We start from the raw sequence: 19,473 nt of genomic DNA, 5'->3' as shown, positions 1-19,473 counted from the left end.
TTTGTAATTCTCCTGCCTCATCCTCCCAAGTACTAGGATTATAGGCTTGAATCAACACACACACACACACTTTTTTTCAAAGCTTAACCTTTTGCCGCTATAAATTTACATCTAGGTACTATTTTGGTCTCCATTTTCTTGTATGGTAGGCTTTAATCTGCCTCGAGAGTAAAAAGAAAAGTGTTTTTCATTATTGTAACATTTTGGTTGTTCAAATGTGTGGTTTTAAATATATGTTTGTGAGTTTTCCGGTTTTATTTCAGTGTTGGTGAAAGGTAGTTAGGATTTGTCTTAAATTTGTCAAGACTTGTGACATAACTTGGGAGCTCTTGGGAATGTTCATCCATCCATGCATTTGAGAGAAATGCATGGTCCGTTTTGTAGAATGTCTGTATATCTCAGTAGATAAACTTAGCTTATGTCTGGATGTCCCATCCCTTATTGAAAGTATGGTATTAAAATCTGTCTGTTGCTTTTTTTTCTCCCTTTAGATCTGTCCCTGTTTTATAGATCTGAGTTCTCTAGTGTCAGGTCTACATATAGTTATAATTGTTAGACCTTCTTGCTAACTTTTGGGTTTTTTTTTTTGTTTTGTTTTGTTTTTTGTTTTTCAAGACAGGGTTTCTCTGTAGCTTTGGAGCCTGTCCTGGAACTAGCCCTTGTAGACCAGGTTGACCTCGAACTCACAGAGATCCGCCTGCCTCTGCCTCCCGAGTGCTGGGATTAAAAGGCTGCACCACCACTGCCCGGCCTTGCTAACCCTTAATACTATATAGTGTTCTTCATCTCGTGTGACAGTTTTGTTTTTTGTGCTAAGCCCCAAACCCAGGGTCTCGGCATGTAGGGAATCTCTTTTTCTTTCCTTCCTTCCTTCCTTCCTTCCTTCCTTCCTTCCTTCCTTCCTTCCTTCCTTCCTTTCTTTCCTTCTTTCCTTCCATTCTCTCTCTTTCTCTTTTAGATTAAAAATATATGTATGTGTTTTCATAAGTTTATGTCTACTAAGTGTCCAGGTGCCCATGAAGGCCAGAGGAGGGTGTTGGATTTTCTGAAATTGGAGTTACAGGTGGGTATGAGACACCTGCTGTGGATGTTGGGAACCAAACCCCAGTCCTACATAAGAGCAGTAAATGCTCTTAACTGCTAAACTATCTTTGTAGCCTCAGCAATCTCATTTTCTTTTGAGTCTCTTCTATAGGAGTTTTCATTGTGGTACGATGGGGCTTACCTAGAATATTTTCTAAGTTATTAAACTGATAATTTTAACTGCATACAAAAGCTTCTCTCTTTTACTCCTTGTGTATGGGGTATTGATGTCAGAGTGTGCTTTTATTTGAAGATTTTTTTTTTTAAAGTTTGTGTGTGGGGCTGGAGAGATGGCTCAGTGGTTAAGAGCGCTGCCTGCTCTTCCAAAGGTCCTGAGTTCAATTCCCAGCAACCACATGGTGGCTCACAACCATCTGCAATGAGGTCTGGTGCCCTCTTCTGGCCTGCAGATATACACACAGACAGAATATTGTATACATAATAAATAAATATTAAAAAAAAATAAAGTTTGTGTGTGTGTACTCACACACTTGTGAGTATGACTACCCACTGAAGCTGAAGAGATTGTTGGATCTCTGGAGCTAAAGTTATATGTGAGGAGAGCGTGGCCTTGTATAGCTGGTTAGTTTTAGAGACTTCCTGAAACCTTTGAGTTGTTTACTTCCTGAGCTTAAGGAGCATCCCTGTAGGACAGGATATATTACCTTGCTTTAGAACATTCTGTGTCTTGGCTGGGTGTGGTAGCATAAGGCAGAAACTGGAGGGTCTCTGAGTTCATCTGATCTAGATGTCAAGTTCCAGGCAAGCTAGGTCTACTTAGTGATGATGATCATGATCATGATCCAGGCCATCTAGGATTACATAGTAATGATGGTGGTGATAATGATGATGGTGATGGTGGTGATGTTGATGATGATCCAGGCCAGCTAGAACTACATAGTGATGATGTAGTGGTGATGATGATCCAGGCTGGCTAGGACTACATAGTGATAATGATAAAGAAGAAGGAGGAGAAGAAAAGAAGAGAAAGAAAACAACAGCAACATTCTGTGTTTTAATGAGCTTCCCTTCAAAATTGGAGGTTTTATCATAGGGGAGATTGCTATACAACACTTTTCATGCATGAAAGTCCTGAGTTTGCCATGTGCTTCTAATTCTAGCACTGTGAAATTGGTGGCAAGAGGATGAGAAATTTAAGGTTCTTTAGTAAGTTCAAGGCCAGCCTAGTGTGCTGCTATGATGAGATGGGAGGTAGAGATGAGATAATCCCTGGAAGCTCACAAGCCAGCTAGCTGGCACACACAATAGAAAACAACAAAGAAAACTCTCAAAACAAGGTAGAAGGTGAAGACTGACACCTGAGATGTTCCTCTGACCTCTACACATGCACCTACATTTGCACACAAAAATTTTTTAATGTGTTTTCTTTTTTAAAACTTACGTATATAAATGTTCTAGATGGAGGTACAACTTTATGCCAGAAGAGGTTATCAGATCCCACTATAAATGGTTGTGAGCCACCATGTGTTTCTGGGAATTGAACTCAGGACTCAGCCAATCTTCTTAACCGCTGAGCCATCTCTCCAGCCCCTAAAATGTATTTTCAAGTGCCTTTTCCTAGAGATGCTGGCCTAGAATGCTTAGGTTGTGGCATAGGAAACTGAGCTTTCAAAGCATGCTGTATTCATTTACTGGAGCTACCTTACAACAGAAATGTCTGTTTTCAAAGTTCTGGAGACTGGAGTCTAGGGTGAAGATGATAGCACAGCTATTCTATTCTCTCTCGTGGTCTCACGCCATGGCTTGCAGATAGCCACTTTTCCATTGTGCCCTCACATGGCCTTACTTTATACATGTACATTTCTGATTTGCTGAACAATTTATGCCTTGGTATGGACTTCCTTAGGTTCATGATACTTGAGGTCTCTTGAACTTCCCAAATTTGAATGTCCATTTCTTTTTCCAAAGTTTGGAAGTTCTTTCTTTCTTTCTTTCTTTCTTTCTTTCTTTCTTTCTTTCTTTCTTTCTTTCTAAATATCGTGTGTGTGTGTGTGTGTGTGTGTGTGTCTGTCTGTCTGTCTGTCTGTCTCTGCCTCTCTGTGAATGTATATGTCTGTCTTCTGTGTGTATGTGCTCTGGGGTTAGAACTCAGGTCCTCATGCTTAGCAACAAGCACCTTTGCCTTCCTCTGTCATTCATAATCAGCAGCTTTCCGTAGTGTCTGTGATTCTATAGTTTCTTTGTAACCACTGTAAGTTGCTCAAAGCCTCTTCCTCCTTTCCTCGCCTTCTCTGTTTTGTATGGTACTATAGTCCCTCAGCTTCATAGTAGCCCTGCTCTACCCTCTCAAGTGCTGGAATTAGAGGCATGAGGCACTATACCTAGCTAGTTGTTCTGCTCTCTTATGCTCAGTGGCTGCTGGACTTCTAGAGTTTGCTGGTTCTATTAGTGTTGTAAGTTGTTCAAAATAGAAACCAACCAGTCCCTTGAGGAATATCAACCCCCATGCTCTAGCACATTAGCCATATGCTCCACTATTCCCTGAGCCCTGGGGAAGAGGCTCCCAAACAATACTAGATTTTTGTCTGCTATGTAAGATTTCCTCTGCACCAAAAGTAAGCAGCTCAGCTCTCTTGGTCTCCATGGTCCCTAAGTGTCTTGAATGGGTTGTGCTCTGAGGCAAGAGAAACAAAAAACCAGCCCCATAGGCAGCCCCTGAGACACTGGAGCATTAGATGGCCACCCCAGCTCTGCTTCCCCAGGAAAAGCTGGGAGTTGTGATTTTTTTTTTTCATTCTACAGTAAGGCAGGAATGGGGAGCATGGCAAGAGAATGCTGCTGGTGTTAACCATCACCTTTGTTTGCTACAGCTTCCAGCCAGGTGCCCCTTCCTATAGCACTTAGATTCAGCTTGTTTGGATACCATCTAGGAGTCTTACCTTTCCCTCCTAGGTAGAAGTCTGGTGTTGGAATATTCTCCCTATCATCTTGTGCTTGGATGGTGGTATGGGGGAAGTCTTGGGGAAAACAGGATTTAGCACGAATAATAAAAACCCAGAGACATATTGGGGTTCAACCTGAAGATCAGAAAAGCAAAGCAGCCAGCCACTGGCTTTTACCTCTACCTTAGACCAAAAATGGGTGAGATCCTATCTCTAAGCATCCTAAAGACTCCATACTCCACTGAGTTCCTATCTCTTCCCCTTTTTATTTCTCTCTCTGTCCAGCCTTATTGCTCCTGTCTCCACCTCTCTAGTGCTGGGATTCAAGATCACCTTTGTGTGAATTCTGTTTTCCTTTTAGACAGATTCAATTTTGTATAACCCAAGGTGGCCTTGAACACGAGATCTGTCTACCTCTGTCTCCTGAGTCCAGGGATTAAAGGTGTGTGCCACCACTCATGGCCTATATGGCTGACTAGAATGGCTGCTTTGCTGTCTGATCTTTAGGCATGCTTTATTTATTAAAACACAAATAATATACCACTATAACAGGATTATGGCATGTTTAGTCTGCAACTTTCCTGTTGGCAGCTGATTTTGTACTCATCTGGGGAGCAGGAGCCTATTTCCCAGACTTCTTATAGAGGGAATAGATTTGTGAATTGTTGAGTCAGTATCTCTATTGAAGGGTTTGGTGTCAAGGAGGATGTGAGTCTTCCTATTCTGCCTTCTTGCTAACATTACCATGCTGTGGGATAATACTCTTGTACAGTGTAAGGACTTGTCACTCGTATTAGTTTAATGAAATGCTGATTGGCCAGTAGCCAGGCAGGAAGTTTAGGTGGGCAACCAGACTAATAATTCTGGGAAGAGGAAAGGTAGAGATGCAGTTATCAGCCAGACACAGAGGAAGCAAGATGAGAATGCCTTACTGAGAAAAGGAACCAAGTAACATAGCTAAACATAGACAAGAATTACAGGTTAACATAAATTGCAAGAGCTTGTTAATAATAAACCTGAGCTAATAGGCCCAACAGTTTATTATTAATATAAGCCTCTGTGTGTTTCTTTGGGACTGAACGAGTGTAGGACCAGGTGGGACAGAAATTTCTGTCTACATTACCACCTTACCATTGTGTCTTTTTTAAGAAATTGTGTATGTGTGTGATATAATTGTGTGTATGTGAGAGAAGAAAGAGAAGAGAGGAGAGTGCTTGCCAGACTTTATGTGTGAAAGCCAGAAGTCAACTTCAGGTGTCGTCCTCTATTTTCACTTTATTTCTCTCTGTTTTGGCTAGACTCCCTGACCAATAAGTTGTTATGATCTACCTGTACTGGGGTTACAGCTGAAGGATGTCATTCTTGGCCATGCTTGGCTCTTACATGGTCTGCACTCAGCTCCTCATGCTTGCACAGAAAGCACTTTACTTACTGAGCCATCATCCCACCCTTCTCATTATGTTTTAGAGTTTATGCCCTTCTTAGGTCTGGAGTCTTTAGAGATCTAGGTATCCTCAGGGTTTAACAGGTGAGTAACTGGGACACAAATATACAGTTTTAAAGGAACGCAAAAGGAGACATGCTTCTGCTGGAATAATTTCTGGAAAGATTCATTAAGAATACTTCTGGAATATTTATTCTGTCTTGTAGAGTGAGGTGTTGCTCAATTTATGAACATGTGTCTGTGGTTCTATTTCAGAGACTATCCCCTCTAAGTCTTAGATTCATTGGTTTCTGTTCCCTTGGCTATAAAGGGACCAGAATCAACAGAAGGACTAAGTGAAATCTAATGCATTTAGCACCTTATGTGTTGAATAAATAGCAGTAATAGTTACCATTGTCTTATAAAGATGTTTGTGGTTTGTTTCAGGTGCTGTCAAAGCAGAGCCTGCTGTCTCCTTTGTTCAGTGTGACATCATTCAGACGATTCTACAGAGGTGACAGCCCAACAGATTCTCAAAAAGACATGATTGAAATCCCTTTGCCTCCATGGCAGGAGAGAACTGATGAATCCATAGAAACCAAAAGAGCCCGCCTGCTCTATGAGAGCAGAAAGAGGGGGATGCTGGAGAACTGCATTCTTCTTAGGTAGTGGGGAAGAGGACTCAGGGTGTCACTTCTCTTTATTAAGGCAGTCTTGTCAGCCTCATTTTCCTTTTAATTTTTAGCCTCTTTGCTAAAGAATATCTGCACAACATGACAGAGAAGCAGCTGAACCTCTATGATCGCCTGATTAACGAGCCTAGCAATGACTGGGATATTTACTACTGGGCCACAGGTATTCCATATGATAAACTGCATTTCATGATGATAGGAGAATACACCAATTTGAGTCTGAAATAGTATCTTTGCAATCCTTTTTTTTTTTTTTTGAGACAGCATTGTTCTGTGTAGCCCTGACTGTCCTGAAATTCTCTATGTAGACCAGGTTTGCTTTGAACTCACAGAGATCTGCCCGCCTCTGCCTCCTGAATGCTGGGATTACATGTGCCATAAAGTCAGGCCCTGTTTTCATCATTTTTATTTATGTAATAGACACTAAACCTAAACACTGTTCAAAAATTTCCAGAATGTACAAAATTTGTTTAATCAGTTGTTTCTTTAAACATTTTTTCTTTTACTTATTTATTTTGTGTGCATGTGTAAGCAAGCATACATGTGATGTGGGAGTCTTCTGTTTTGTGTTGATTTCATTGGTTAAATAAAGAAACTGCCTTGGCCCTTTGATAGGACAGAAAATTAGGTAGGTGGAGTAAACAAAACAGAATGCTGGGAGAAAGAAGCTGAGTCAAGCAGTTGCCATGATTCTCCCACCCTACACAGACGCAGGTTAAGATCTTACTGGTAAGCTACCACCTTGTGGTGTTACACAGATTATTAGAAATGGGTTAATCTAGATGTGAGAGCTAGCCAATAAGAGGCTAGAGCTAATGGGCCAAGCAGTGTTCAAAAGAATACAGTTTCCGTGTAATTATTTCAGGTGTAGAGCTAGCTGAGTGGCGGGATGCAGCCCGCTGCTCCTCACTACATACATGTGCATGTGTATTAAGGTCAGAGACAACTTAGTTTTCTCTTTTCACCTTGTGAGTTCCAGGGATTGAACTAAGGTCATCGAGCTTTGCAGCAAATGCCTTTCCTGCCCTCAGTTCAGCTTTTTGTGAGACAGATGGAGTACACTCTGACTTAGGTGAAAGGGGAATATAGTAAAGCTTATAAAACTCACAGGATCAAAGGAAAGACCGAAGAATAGGTTGGAAACGGGGTGAAATGTCCTGGGTTGTTTCCTGTAGGACAAGCCAGTTCAGTTGAGAGACAAGGCATCAAAGTAAAGGCAGCAATATTTTTGGGTTGTTTTGTCTTTTGATAAAGGATCTCACTGTATGGCCCAGGCTGGTTTGGAACTTGCTATCCAGACCAAACTGGCCTCAAACTCACAGGGATCTACCTGCTTTTGCCCCTGTGTGCTGAGATTAATGGCCAGGCACTTGCTTTGTTTTGAGTCAGCGACTCACTATGTAGCCCAGTCTGGCTTTGAACTCATGATCCTTCCACCCCAGCCTCCTCAAGGCTGAGTTTACAGAGTGTTGGGAATACAGACATGTGCCACCATTCCTAGTCAGGATGATGACGTTTTATTTAAAAAGTCAGCTCAATTAAAAGATGAAGGGCTCTTGTCCAAAATCCACCTTAATCCTGGGGTGGGGTGGTGAGGGCTCTTGTAAAAGGGAAAGTTTAAGGAAGTAGAAACAGAGACTGCAAATGGATCAAGCATTTTTGAATTGCAGGCCACAGACATAATGAAGATTGGCTTTCTCAGGGTAATGCTCATATGGGGAAGCTAGGGTGTGGTTTTCTGGGGCACTCAGAGCCCCCCCCCTTGTGGTACCCTCACTGCACAGCACAGCTGAGCTTGGACTTCTCGTTCCTCTTTCATGAGTTTTTCCTCTTATAATAAATAAAAATATAATTGTTTTTCTTTTAGCTAGTCTGGTTATTTCCCGAATCGTGCTAACTTCTACAGTTGGCGCCCCGATTCGTGGGGCTCAGATCTCCAGTGGCTCTAGCCAGCCACCATCAGGCTCCATGCCATTCATTTGGGTATAGAATTCCCGTGCCACGGTCCTTCATATTTTCTCATTAGACGTCTCAGAGAGCCTTGGCTACCTGCCACTGCCCGGCTGGCTTCTGGGTCCAGTATGGGTCGTGGGCTTCCCTACTTTCTTGCTCTCTTTGTGCTCGGGCAGCTGTGGACCAATCAGTTTTCTGTGACTTAACAGTTTCTTGTTAGTGTAATGGCCATGGTAATCTATATATTAACAGACTGCCTGCTCATAACTTTGTGTAACTCCAACTCCAGGAGAATCCAACACCTCTGGCCTTTTATGGGGATGGCACTCATGTACACACACACAATTACAATTAAAGATAAAGTAAGTCTTTTTTCAAAAATAGGAGTCTAGATGCTTAATTGGTTATTTGAAAACCCAGCAAATCTTAAATATTTGCTATCTAGCCTTATTAGGACAAGTTTGGTGCAGACTTATAAGACATTTGAGATTGACCTTTGTTGCTTATGTCAGTAGTTCATTCTTTTGTTTGTTGAATAATATTTCAGTGTGTGGATTATACCATACTTTATTTATTGACCAGTAGAGGGATTTTAGCATTTTTCACTTGTAGACAATAATGACCAAAGCCACTGTAAACATTTGTGTACAGATTTTATGAAAATAGATTGCAGGTTTTCTTGGATAAATACCCAGAAGAATCATTGGATTGTGGGTGTGTATACCTTTATACCATACTTTATCTGAATGAGCCAGACAGTAAATATTTTAGGTACTGCAAGCCATATGGTCTCTCATAACTCTGTAACTGTAGTTTGCAACTATAATGTGTAATCAACCACAGTTAGCAGGTCTACAAATGAGTGTGCCTATGTCTCATGAACATTGGATTTGAACTTCATATACTTGCAATCATGAAGTATTATTCTTTTGGATTTCCCCCCTTCAACTTTTTAAAAATCAGTCTTGCTTGACATGGTGGTGCACAGCTTTAATCCCAGTCCTTGGGAGGCAGGGGCAGGTTGATCTCTGAGTTTGAGTCCAGCTAACGCTACATAATGAGACCTTGTTTCAAAACAGAAAATAAAAAAAGTCTTTCTTTGCATATGAGCCATTATATAAATAGACAACTGGCCATAGTTTCCACTGTTTATGCTAAGATCCAAAGAATACCTTCTATGTGCTTATATTTAGGAAAAACAAAACAACAGGGACAATAGCTATTTACCAGTGATTGCCAGGGACAAATTATGAAGAGACACTTAGTGTCTTGGGGTTTTTCTTGCTGTGAAGAGACACCATGACCACAGTAACTCTTTTTTAAGGTAGTTATTTTTATTTTATGTGCATTGGTGTTTTGTTTGCATGTATGTCTATGTGAGGGTGTCAGATCTTGGAGTTACAAACAGCTGTGAGCTGCCATGTGGGCACTGGAAATTGAACCCAGGTCCTCTGGAATAACAGTCAATGCTCTCAATTGTTGAGGCATCTCTCCAGCCCTACAGCAGCTCTTTTTGGTTTTTCAAGACAGGGTTTCTCTGTGTAGCTCTGGCTGTCCTGGAATTCACTCTGTAGACCAGTCTGGCCTTGAACTCACAGAGATCTGCCTGCCTCTGCCTCCCGAGTGCTGGGATTAAAGGTGTATGCCACCACTGCCCAACTTCACAGCAACTATTATAAATGAAAACATTCAATTGTGGTGGCTCACCGACAGTTTCAGAGGTTCAGTCCTTTTATCATGACAGTGGGGAGCATGGTGGCATGCAGGCAGACATGGTGCTGGAGAAGTAGCTTAGAATCCTACATCTTGCAGGCATTAGGGAGTCAACTGAGACACTGCACAGTATCCTGAGCATAAGAAACCTCAACACGAGCACGAGCAAGGAACTCAGGACCGCGAGGGGTGCACCCACACACTGAGACAATGGGGATGTTCTATTAGGAACTCACCAAGGCCAGCTGGCCTGGGTCTGAAAAAGCCTGGGTTAAAACTTGTCTTGCTGAACATAGCGGACAATGAGGACTACTGAGAACTCAAGAACAATGGCAATGGGTTTTTGATCCTACTGCATGTATTGGCTTTGTGGGAGCCTAGGCAATTTGGATTGCCTTACTAGACCTGGATGGAGGTGGGTGGTCCTTGGACTTCCCACAGGGCAGGGAACCCTGATTGCTCTTTGGGCTGACGAGGAAGGGGGACTTGATTGGGGGAGGGGGAAGGAAGTGGGAAGCGGTGGCGGGGAAGAGACAGAAATCTTTAATTAATAAATAAATAAATAAAATAAATAGATAAAAAAAAAGAAACCTCAACGCTCGCCACCTATGGTGACACTTCCTCCAGCAAGGCCATACCCACTCCCACAAAGCCATACCTCCTAATAGTACCACTCCCTATGAACTATAGGGGCCAATTACAGTCACTTGGTATTGTCAACATGACAGCCATGTTGGTGAGACTTCATGGGTATATTTTGACATTGCTAGGAGATTCATTGCTAGCAAATTCATTGTTCCTCTGGCTCTTGCAATCTTTATGCCCCCTCTTTCACAGTGTCCCTAAATTTTAGGTGCAGGTGCAGGAGTTGTGTTGTAGTTGGCATTGAGCTCCACAATTTCATTTTGATCAGTTGTGGTTTTTGTAATGGTCTCTGTTGCAAAGGAGAAATTTTTTTGGTGGAGGGTGAGAACTGCTCTTTCTGTGGGCCTAAGGACAGATATTGGGATTATGCTAGTGTAGTGAAGTGACAATTGTAGGTTCTCCTTCAAATGATTTCACTACCCCTGGGTAGTTGGCTAGGTTTCCAGTACCAGACATGGTTTCCCTCTTACTAAGCAGGTCTTAATTCCAATTAGAGAACTCTTAGTTACTGCTATGGTATGAGTACCAATTATTGCACCCTAATAGTTAATCATGCCATGCTGGTTGTTGTGGTTCAAAGATATAGATGGGTAGGACTGTTGGTTGCCTCCATTCTTTTAAATCTTGAATAGTGATGTCTTAGTTAGGTTTTCTATTGCTGTGAAGAGATACCATGACCATGGTAACTTTTATAAAAGGACACATTTAATTGGGGTGGCTTGCATTCTTCAGTCCATTGTCATCACGATGGGACATGGCAGTGTGTAGGCTGATTGGTGCTGGAGAAGCAGGTGAGAGACCTACATCTTGTATGGCAACAGGAAGTGGTCTGTCTCATTGGGTGTGTCTTGAGCATATGTGAGACTTTAAAGCCTTGATCCACAGTGACACACTTCCTCCAACAAGACCACACCTGCTGCAACAAGGCCACACCTCCTAATAGTGCCATTCCCTTTGGGGGCCATTTTCTTTCAAAACACAGATGCCTTTATTTTTTTTCCTTGGTGAAGTGACTCTACCACCCAAGTTTATTAATATGTTATTTGGCTTTCAAATTCTGTACCAGCCTTATATTCCAAAATTAACATTAGAGTCTTGATTTATTAACAGTTCAAGATCTTTTGTCTCCATGAATATTGCTGTATAGATATTTCCTAAGTTGTTATCTGGTTTTGATGAGATAGGTTGTGAAGTGCTCTTTTCTGTTTTCAGGAGGATGTATTAGAATTGCTCGTACTTCTTCCAAAAATATGTGGTAAATTTTGCTAGTGAAGTTTTCTGGGCCAATGGTTTTTCCTCCTGGATATTTTAAACTATGAAGCTAATATTTTTTAATAGAGATTGAACAATTACAGATATATCCTCTGAGGTGAGATCCAGTCATTTGTCTTTCAAAATATTTGCCATGTCATCTAAGTGTCAGGTGTATGGGTAGGACTTCATTTGCAATGGCTTCTTCCTTTTACTGTTAGAGGAGCTGGAGTAGTATCTTTCCTGGACCTATTCTATGACTCAGCTGGTGATGCTGCTTGTTTTCTGAAGCATGGTGACCTGAGTTCAATCACTGGAATTTACATAAAAGTGGGAGAGAACCAATTTCACGAAGTTGCCCTCTGACTTCCGAGTGCATGCTGTGGCATCTGTGCACTCCCCATTATATACTCACACACTTACTAAAAATAAGACAGGTGTTGTGCCACATACCTCTAATCCACTTGGGAGGCCGAAGCAGGTGGATCTCTGTGAGTTTGGGGTCAACTTGGTCTACATAGGGAGTCCTTGGATAGCCAGAGCCACAAAGTAAGACCTCCACCCTTCTCTGCAAATAAATAATAATAGGTATCTTTTATATCTATTATTGGTAATTTGTATTTTATCTCCCTCCCTTTTTTAAATCAGTGTTGCCAGAAGTTGCCACCAATTTCATTTTTTCCTTTCTAAGGGCTTGTGTTTTATGTCATTGGTGTTTTCTTTTGTTTCCAGTTTTCAGTTCCATTGGTTTCTGTTGTTATTCATGTTCTTCTTAAGTGTGATTGGCATTTCCTAGTTGTTTGAAATAGAAGCTAAGCTCATCAGAGACCTTCTTTTCCACCATAAATAAACATTTAGTCCCTCTAACCTGTTGGAAGGAGCTGCTTGTTTGTCCCGGTCACCCAGAACCAAAATAATTACACAGAAACTGTATTAATTAAATCATGGCCCATCAGCTTTAGTTTCTTATTGGCTAACTCTTACATATTAATTTAACCCATTTCTGTTAATCTGTTTATCACCACGTGGCAGTGGCTTACCAGGTAAAGTTCAATCTGGCTCCCGTGGGGCTACATGGCTTCTCCTGACTCTGCCTCCTTTCTCCCAGGATTCAGTTTAGTTTTCCCCACCTAGCTCTGTTCCCCTATAGATCTGCTATGGGCCCAAAGCAGTTCCTTTATTTATCAATGGTAATCACAGCATACAGAGGGAAATCCCACATCACCTCCCCTTTTCTGTTTAAACAAAAAAGAAGGCTTTAACATAGTAAATTACATATAACAAAACAGGTATAAAACAATAATTATTACAATATTTATATCTATTTTATCTTTTATTATAACTAAGGAAAAGTATAACTGTAAATTCTTCAACTCCATTAAAGACTCCAGAGGATATCATATTACCTAAGTAAACAGGAAGTGCATTGTAAGCAACTTCCAAAACTCTATAGAGTTGTCAGAGTCATCTCTGCCTGGACAGTTACCCAGGGTTCTTCTCTACCATTGGGGCATCCATCTTCAGCCTTCAGGACCATAGTATTCAGCAAACTTTTTCATGAAGCAGGAAATTTCAAAGATAGTTCCGCCTATATCGGCAGTTTGTCAGTCACTTTCTTCTGTGTCCTGCAGAATGTCTGGCAGACTCGTTCATGAAGCAGGAACCCCAAAGGACCATCTTTCCTTTAGGCAAGGTCAGCAGTCATTTCTCTACTGGTCCTGCATATCCAGTTAAGCACTCCAGGCAAGAACAGTTTCTTCCCCAAATGGCTAACCAACTCCTTTAAGGAGCCTCTTTGATGCCCATCTTCCTCTTGAAGTAATTGGTGCTGCCAGGAGCAGATGTGTCTCATTGTTGTCATAAGTCCTAAATTCTTAAAACATTTTAAATGCCATATTCTGTAGTCTTTGAAAGGTTTGAAGAATGCCTATTCATCTGAAATACATCTCTGTACATCTAGAAAATCTAACTAACATGACTACAAGCTTGACTATTATAGATGATTATCTATTAGCCTGTATTTCTTAATTATACATTACATTTTTAAATGAACTACATATACAATAACTTAATCAAGAGCAGAAATATATATATACTCAGTATAACAAATTGACCTTAAATTTGTATCAATAAACCAAGATCCATACCAATGCAAATCTCTATAGCATATCCCCCTTTAAATGTAAATAAGCATTTATAGACAATACTGGGAATATGGGCATAGTTCTGCCCAAACTTCTTCCTGCTGCTTATTGGGCGAAGTAGTATTTTTTTGAGGGGTGTTCAAGGCGGCCTTTCAGGAGGTCTTGGTCCATCAAACCACATCAGTCTGGAAGGATTCCACAGGTTCCCATCCTCTGTGGAAATGAAAGCCAAAGTAGCATATCCTTAGACCCAAATTCTGAAATCAAGATACCTTTAAAGTGTAAGTTGGTTTAGCTTAGCAGCCCATGCAATGAAATGTCTGTCTGTCATTCACAGTCAAAAAATCCAAAGCAAACAATAGTATATATAATCCCGACTCTCTTTGCATATTCTTTGTTTACATGGCTGATTATTTTTTTACTGCTTTCAATCTAGGGCTGTCTGCACTCTGTCTCTTTAAAGATTTTGTTTTTTAATAAACCATTTACTTCTTTTATAACTCTCTATACTCCTTTTCTTCTCTCTCCCAAGCCTATGTACATTTTTTAAACACACTGTGTTTAGAGGTCTTTTTCATCTGAATTTGTCTTTATTGCATAGCTGTAATTATTTTTTGACCAGAAGTACTTCTTAAAATGCTTAGTAGTTGGGGCTGGAGAGATGGCTCAGCTGTTAAGAGCATTGCCTGCTCTTCCAAAGGTCCTGAGTTCAATTCCCAGCAACCACATGGTGGCTCACAACCATCTATAATGAGGTCTGGTGCCCTCTTATGGCCTTCAGGTATACACAGAGACAGAATATTGTATACATAATAAATAAATAAATATTTAAAAAAATGCTTAGTACTTCTTAAAAACTTAAGCTGCACCGTTACTAGGGTATATACGGCCTGCCTGCTTGTTCCGCCCAGTCCAACATGGCGGAGGAAGTCTGTTCACTGCCTCTGAGCCACCGTGCACACATACAGAAGGAAATCCCATACCATTAACTGAGTGGCTTTCAACCTTCCTAATGCTGTGACCCTTTAATATAGTTCCTCATGTTATGGTGACTCCCAACCATAAAGTTATTTCATTGGTGCTTCATAACTGTAATTTTGCTACTGATATGAATTGTAATACAGGATATCTGATATCTCGCCCCTGTGAAAGGATCATTCGACACCAAAGGGATTGTGACCCACAGGTTGAGAAACACTGCTCTAAGCACTGTTTGAACTTTCTGTTAATGTAATCTTGCATTTTCCTAAGATTCAAATTACTTTATAGTTTTTCTCATGACTCTGTTCAGCCTATGAATTATTAAGAAGTATGTTTAAGTTTCAAGAATTTGGGAATTTGCCAGATTTTGTTGAAGTTTGCTTTCAGGCCTGAAATACAAGTACTTGGTAAATATTCCATATACACTTAGTTTTGTGTCTTTGTTTTTGTGGGCAGAGCATTCTGTAAGTGACAGCTGAGACAAAGAGGTTGTTGATGTGTTCTACATGGTTTTGATTTTCTGAGCCTATTCTATCAGTTACTGAGGGAGGGACATTGACATCTGTTCCCTTCATGGATCGTCTGTCACCCCCTTCTCCTTTCTTGGTCTTTGCTTCATATTGTCAGGGCTCGGGCGTTAAGTGCAAACACATCTGGTACTGTTGTATTTTCTTCCTAAGATTGCTTCCTTTGTGTTGCTCTGTCCTTATTGTTGGTAATGATACTTGCTTTGAGGTGTCTGTTAGTATAGGCACTCTGGCTTTTTTTTCCCCCCAACGTTTATTTGTGTGTGTGTGTGTGTGTGTGTGTGTGTGTGTGTGTGTGTGTGTAGGAGGAGGAGGAGTGCATACCACAGTGTACATATGGAGGTCAGAGAACAACTTGTAGGAGGTTCCAGGGATTAAACTCAGGTCCTAGGATTTGGTAGCAAGTGTCTTGATCAACTAACCAGCTTGCTGGGCCTTCAGGTTTCTTTTGATTAGTTTTTGCCTGGTGTGTAGCTTCCTGTTTGGATTATTTTCCTCTTGCTTTGTAAGCAATTGCCACACATTTACTAAATTCGAAGCCACAGCTATTTCTTGGTTCATAGTTCTGTGGGTAAAAAGCTCTGCCCAGATATTCATACTCCGAAATCAGTGAGCCAGGTGTGCTGTGTTCCATCTGGAGACTGGGGAATAATCTAATTCTAAGCCCATTGACATTTTTTTTTTCCCGAGAATTTGTTTCCTTTCAGTAGAGGGCTGAGTTCCCTTTGACCTGCCAACAGCCAGTTTCCCTCGGCTTTTGAGGGCCTTGTTTGCTCTTAGCTCTCTCTGCCTGGCAGTGGCAATCCTCCCTCGTACTTGACATTTGTCTGAGTGCCCTTCCATTACCAGCTGGAGTGCATATGTTGTAAAATCACAAACTGTCTTTGTCTTTATATCTAAATTGAGTTTTTCTGTAGACAGAATACATCGTCTTTCTTTTTTTCATCCCATCTGATGGTCTCTGCTTTTCACCAATGGATTTAGACCTTCCATATTTACTAAATTCTCAATGTGTTTGAGTTAAACTCTACCATTTTTGGTTGTTTGTTGTTTCTTCCATGTGTTTTTTTTTTCCTTTTATTTGGTTGTGTATGGGGGTGGGTATTGCCACTCTTATGTGCTTTAGGTTTTTAATTATTGCTCCTGGGTTCACAATATACAGCTTTAAATAATTATAGTCTGATTTTGAGACCTGTGAAGCTCATGTATAATGTATGGCCTTTACAACAGAGTGTACGCTCTCCACACACATACGCACTGCCTTAAGCTGTGTCATTCTTTTTACTTTGACCTTTATTCTAAGCCCGGAACACATTTCTGTTGTTTTACTATGTACAGTAAAAGAAAACAATTCAAAATATGTATTTTACTCTCATTAACTTTGGCCGTTTCTGGAGATGGTTGTTTCTTTATGTAAATCTCTGTTCCTATCCTGCCATAATCCCTCTGCTGAACTTCCTTTACTTGTAGCACAAATTGGCTTATTTGAATTCTCTATCTTGAGTATGGAACTGAAGGCTCACAAGTTTGTTTGTTTTTCAGTGCTTTATGAAGACATACATCTTTTGCCAGGCTGTCAGTATGTAACTACAGTTCCAAGGGTTCTGGTACCCACTTCTGGCCTCAGTGGGCACCAGGCACATATATGGTGCACATGCATATACATAGAGGCAAAACACTCACACATAAAATAAATAAATCCAAAATTAAAATAAAAAGATATTTTAAAATTATTCTTTAAGAGATGAGTTCTTGTTGCTCAGGCTGGCCCCAAACTGCTGAACTTCCATGCTTCAGCCCTTCTGAGTAGTTAGAATTGCAGACACATGCCACCATGCCCAGTTTAGAAAGGTTTGTTTGACTCACAGTTTTAGGAGTTCGTTCTCTGGGTGACAAACGCCAGTGCTGGAAGAACTGAGGTAAGTAGATGAGGCAGCACATGGCAGCAGAAAGAACCTGATAAGCAGTGTTCACTTCATGGCCAGGAAGCATGTATCAGGTGTGTTGAGGGATAAGGAAGGGAGGGACTGGATCCTGTTATCCCTTTGAGAATATATCTCCAATGACTAGAAGACTTCCTAGGACCCCCAAGGTTTTCACTTCCTCCCAGTAGTAGTAAGCTGGGGACACATGGGGACATTGTCCTTGGAGGAACATTCCCCATCCTAACTATATTACTATGTCTAGGTATTTGTTGTGGTATTTATTCTGTTTGGGGTTCTCTGGACATGTTGGATCTGGCTTTTTATGTTTTTGATTATTAATGGAAGATTCTTCAGTCTCCTTCATACCCTCTTTTCCTTTTGCAATTCTGATTGCACTTTGAATGATGTGTGTCCACAGTTTTGTGTGCTCCTCTTGTCTCTTTGGGAATCAGTTTGGGTCCTTTGTATTTGGCATCATCTCTTGGCCTCTCTTTCACTGATTCTCTCTGTCAGATGTCACGATGAGCTTCATGAAGTCATTTTGCATTGCTGCTGCTGTGGCTTTATTTTTAGCATTTCCATATGACATTTAGACTTTCTCACTCCCTGCTGAAATGCCTCATCTGTTCTTCTTTGCCTGCTTTTTCCATGGGAGCTTTTAATGTTCGTCCTAATTACTTTAAATTCTTACCTGGAGTCCTGATGCAAGTTATCCCTGAGTCTATTTCTATTGCTTGCTTTCTTATAGTTTTCTTTTGTGGGAACTTGAGCCATTTAGCCAATGACACCATGGATTTCTCACAATAGTTTCCTTCCTGGATTTATTTTCTTTTTCGTCATGCGTATGTATATGTGTCTGTATGCACATGTGAGTGCTGGTGTGTCAGTGGAGGCCAAAGGCATTGGATCCCCTGGAACAGGAATACAGGTTGTTGTGAGCCACCAGACATAGTGCTAAAATCAAACTCAGGTCCTCTGGGGAAGCAGTAGATGCTCTTAACTGCTGAGCCATCTCTCTAACTCCTGCATCACATTTTTGTTTGCTGGCTTTAAAAAAAATTGTGTGTGTGTGTGTGTGTGTGTGTGTGTGTGTGTGTGTGTGTATGATAGAGACAGAGACAGAGAGGGTGTGTGCATACATATGTTACAGTACCCATGTGGAGGTCTGAGTGTGAAGTTAGTTCTCTTTTACCCTTACATGGGTTTCGGGAATGGAATTCAAGCATGGCAAACAGGTTTGCCTAGTTTGTTAGGCCCTCCAGGGATTCTCTTGTCTTGTTAGAGTAGCACTAAGATCACATATGTGTGCCTTCATACTTGGATTATGTAAGTCCTGGACACACAGGCCCTCCCTCATGCTTACATGCCAAATGCTTTACTTACTGGGTCATTTCCTGAGCCCTTTGTTAGCTTTTGGAGATGGGTTCCATTTTGTATCCTAGTCTGGCTTCAAATTTTTTTTTTCCGCCTTTTGGTACAGGGTCTCACTGTGTAGCCCTGGCTGTCCTGGAATGCACAGAGATCTACTCACCTCTGCCTCCAGAGTACTGGGATTAAAGGCAAGCTCTAACCTTACCTGGCTTTAATTTTAAATTCTTGATTCTTCTGCCTCAGTTTTTCCAGTGCTGGGATTATAGATATGTAGAGCTCACTCTGTGACCCAGGCTGGTCTTGAACTTGCAATAATCATCCTGCCTTAGTCTCATAAGTGCTGGGACTACAGGCATGAGCACTGTATGCAGCTTCATAGTTCCAAGTCTTCACGTGAGCATTGACTATGGTACAATTCTTTCTGCCCACCCTTCTGTTGCAGAAGCAAAACCAGCTCCAGAAATATTTGAAAATGAAGTCATGGAACTGCTGAGAGAGTTCACCAAAAACAAAAACAAAGAGCAGAGACTGCGGGCCCCAGATCTGGAATATCTCTTTGAAAAGCCTCGTTAAGCTGTGTGCCACTGGCGGTCATGGTGCTTCTGGTGTAGACTCTGACTTCCTGCTCTTTCTTAGGCACTTGAACCTCTACCAGGACAGACGTGTAATATACAAGATGGCGGGCTGGAGAGATGGCTCAGCGGTTAAGAGCATTGCCTGCTCTTCCAAAGGTCCTGAGTTCAATTCCCAGCAACCACATGGTGGCTCACAACCATCTGTAATGAGGTCTGGTGCCCTCTTCTGGCACACAGAAAGAATATTGTATGCATAATAAATAAATAAATAAATATTTTTTAAAAAT

The 19,473-nt window shown here is 41.1% G+C and overlaps 1 protein-coding gene across 1 annotated transcript in view; it reads left to right on the top strand.

Moving 5' to 3' along the window:
• Sdhaf2 (succinate dehydrogenase complex assembly factor 2) overlaps positions 1-19,473 on the top strand; it is a 19,995-nt gene extending 522 nt beyond the window's left edge. The window contains exons 2-4 of the mRNA XM_050136621.1: positions 5,857-6,074; positions 6,155-6,264; positions 19,054-19,473. Of these exons, the coding sequence (XP_049992578.1) occupies positions 5,857-6,074; positions 6,155-6,264; positions 19,054-19,184 (459 nt within the window). The 3' untranslated portion in view covers positions 19,185-19,473. The remainder of the gene's footprint in view (positions 1-5,856; positions 6,075-6,154; positions 6,265-19,053) is intronic.

Source organism: Alexandromys fortis, unplaced genomic scaffold (genome assembly GCF_014885135.2).
Source record: "Alexandromys fortis isolate MF-2015 unplaced genomic scaffold, M_Fortis_MF-2015_v1.1 scaffold_3, whole genome shotgun sequence".
Taxonomy (NCBI): domain Eukaryota; kingdom Metazoa; phylum Chordata; class Mammalia; order Rodentia; family Cricetidae; genus Alexandromys; species Alexandromys fortis.
The sequence above is the reverse complement of the archived record's forward strand: the minus strand, read 5'-3'. Positions and strand labels throughout refer to the sequence as shown.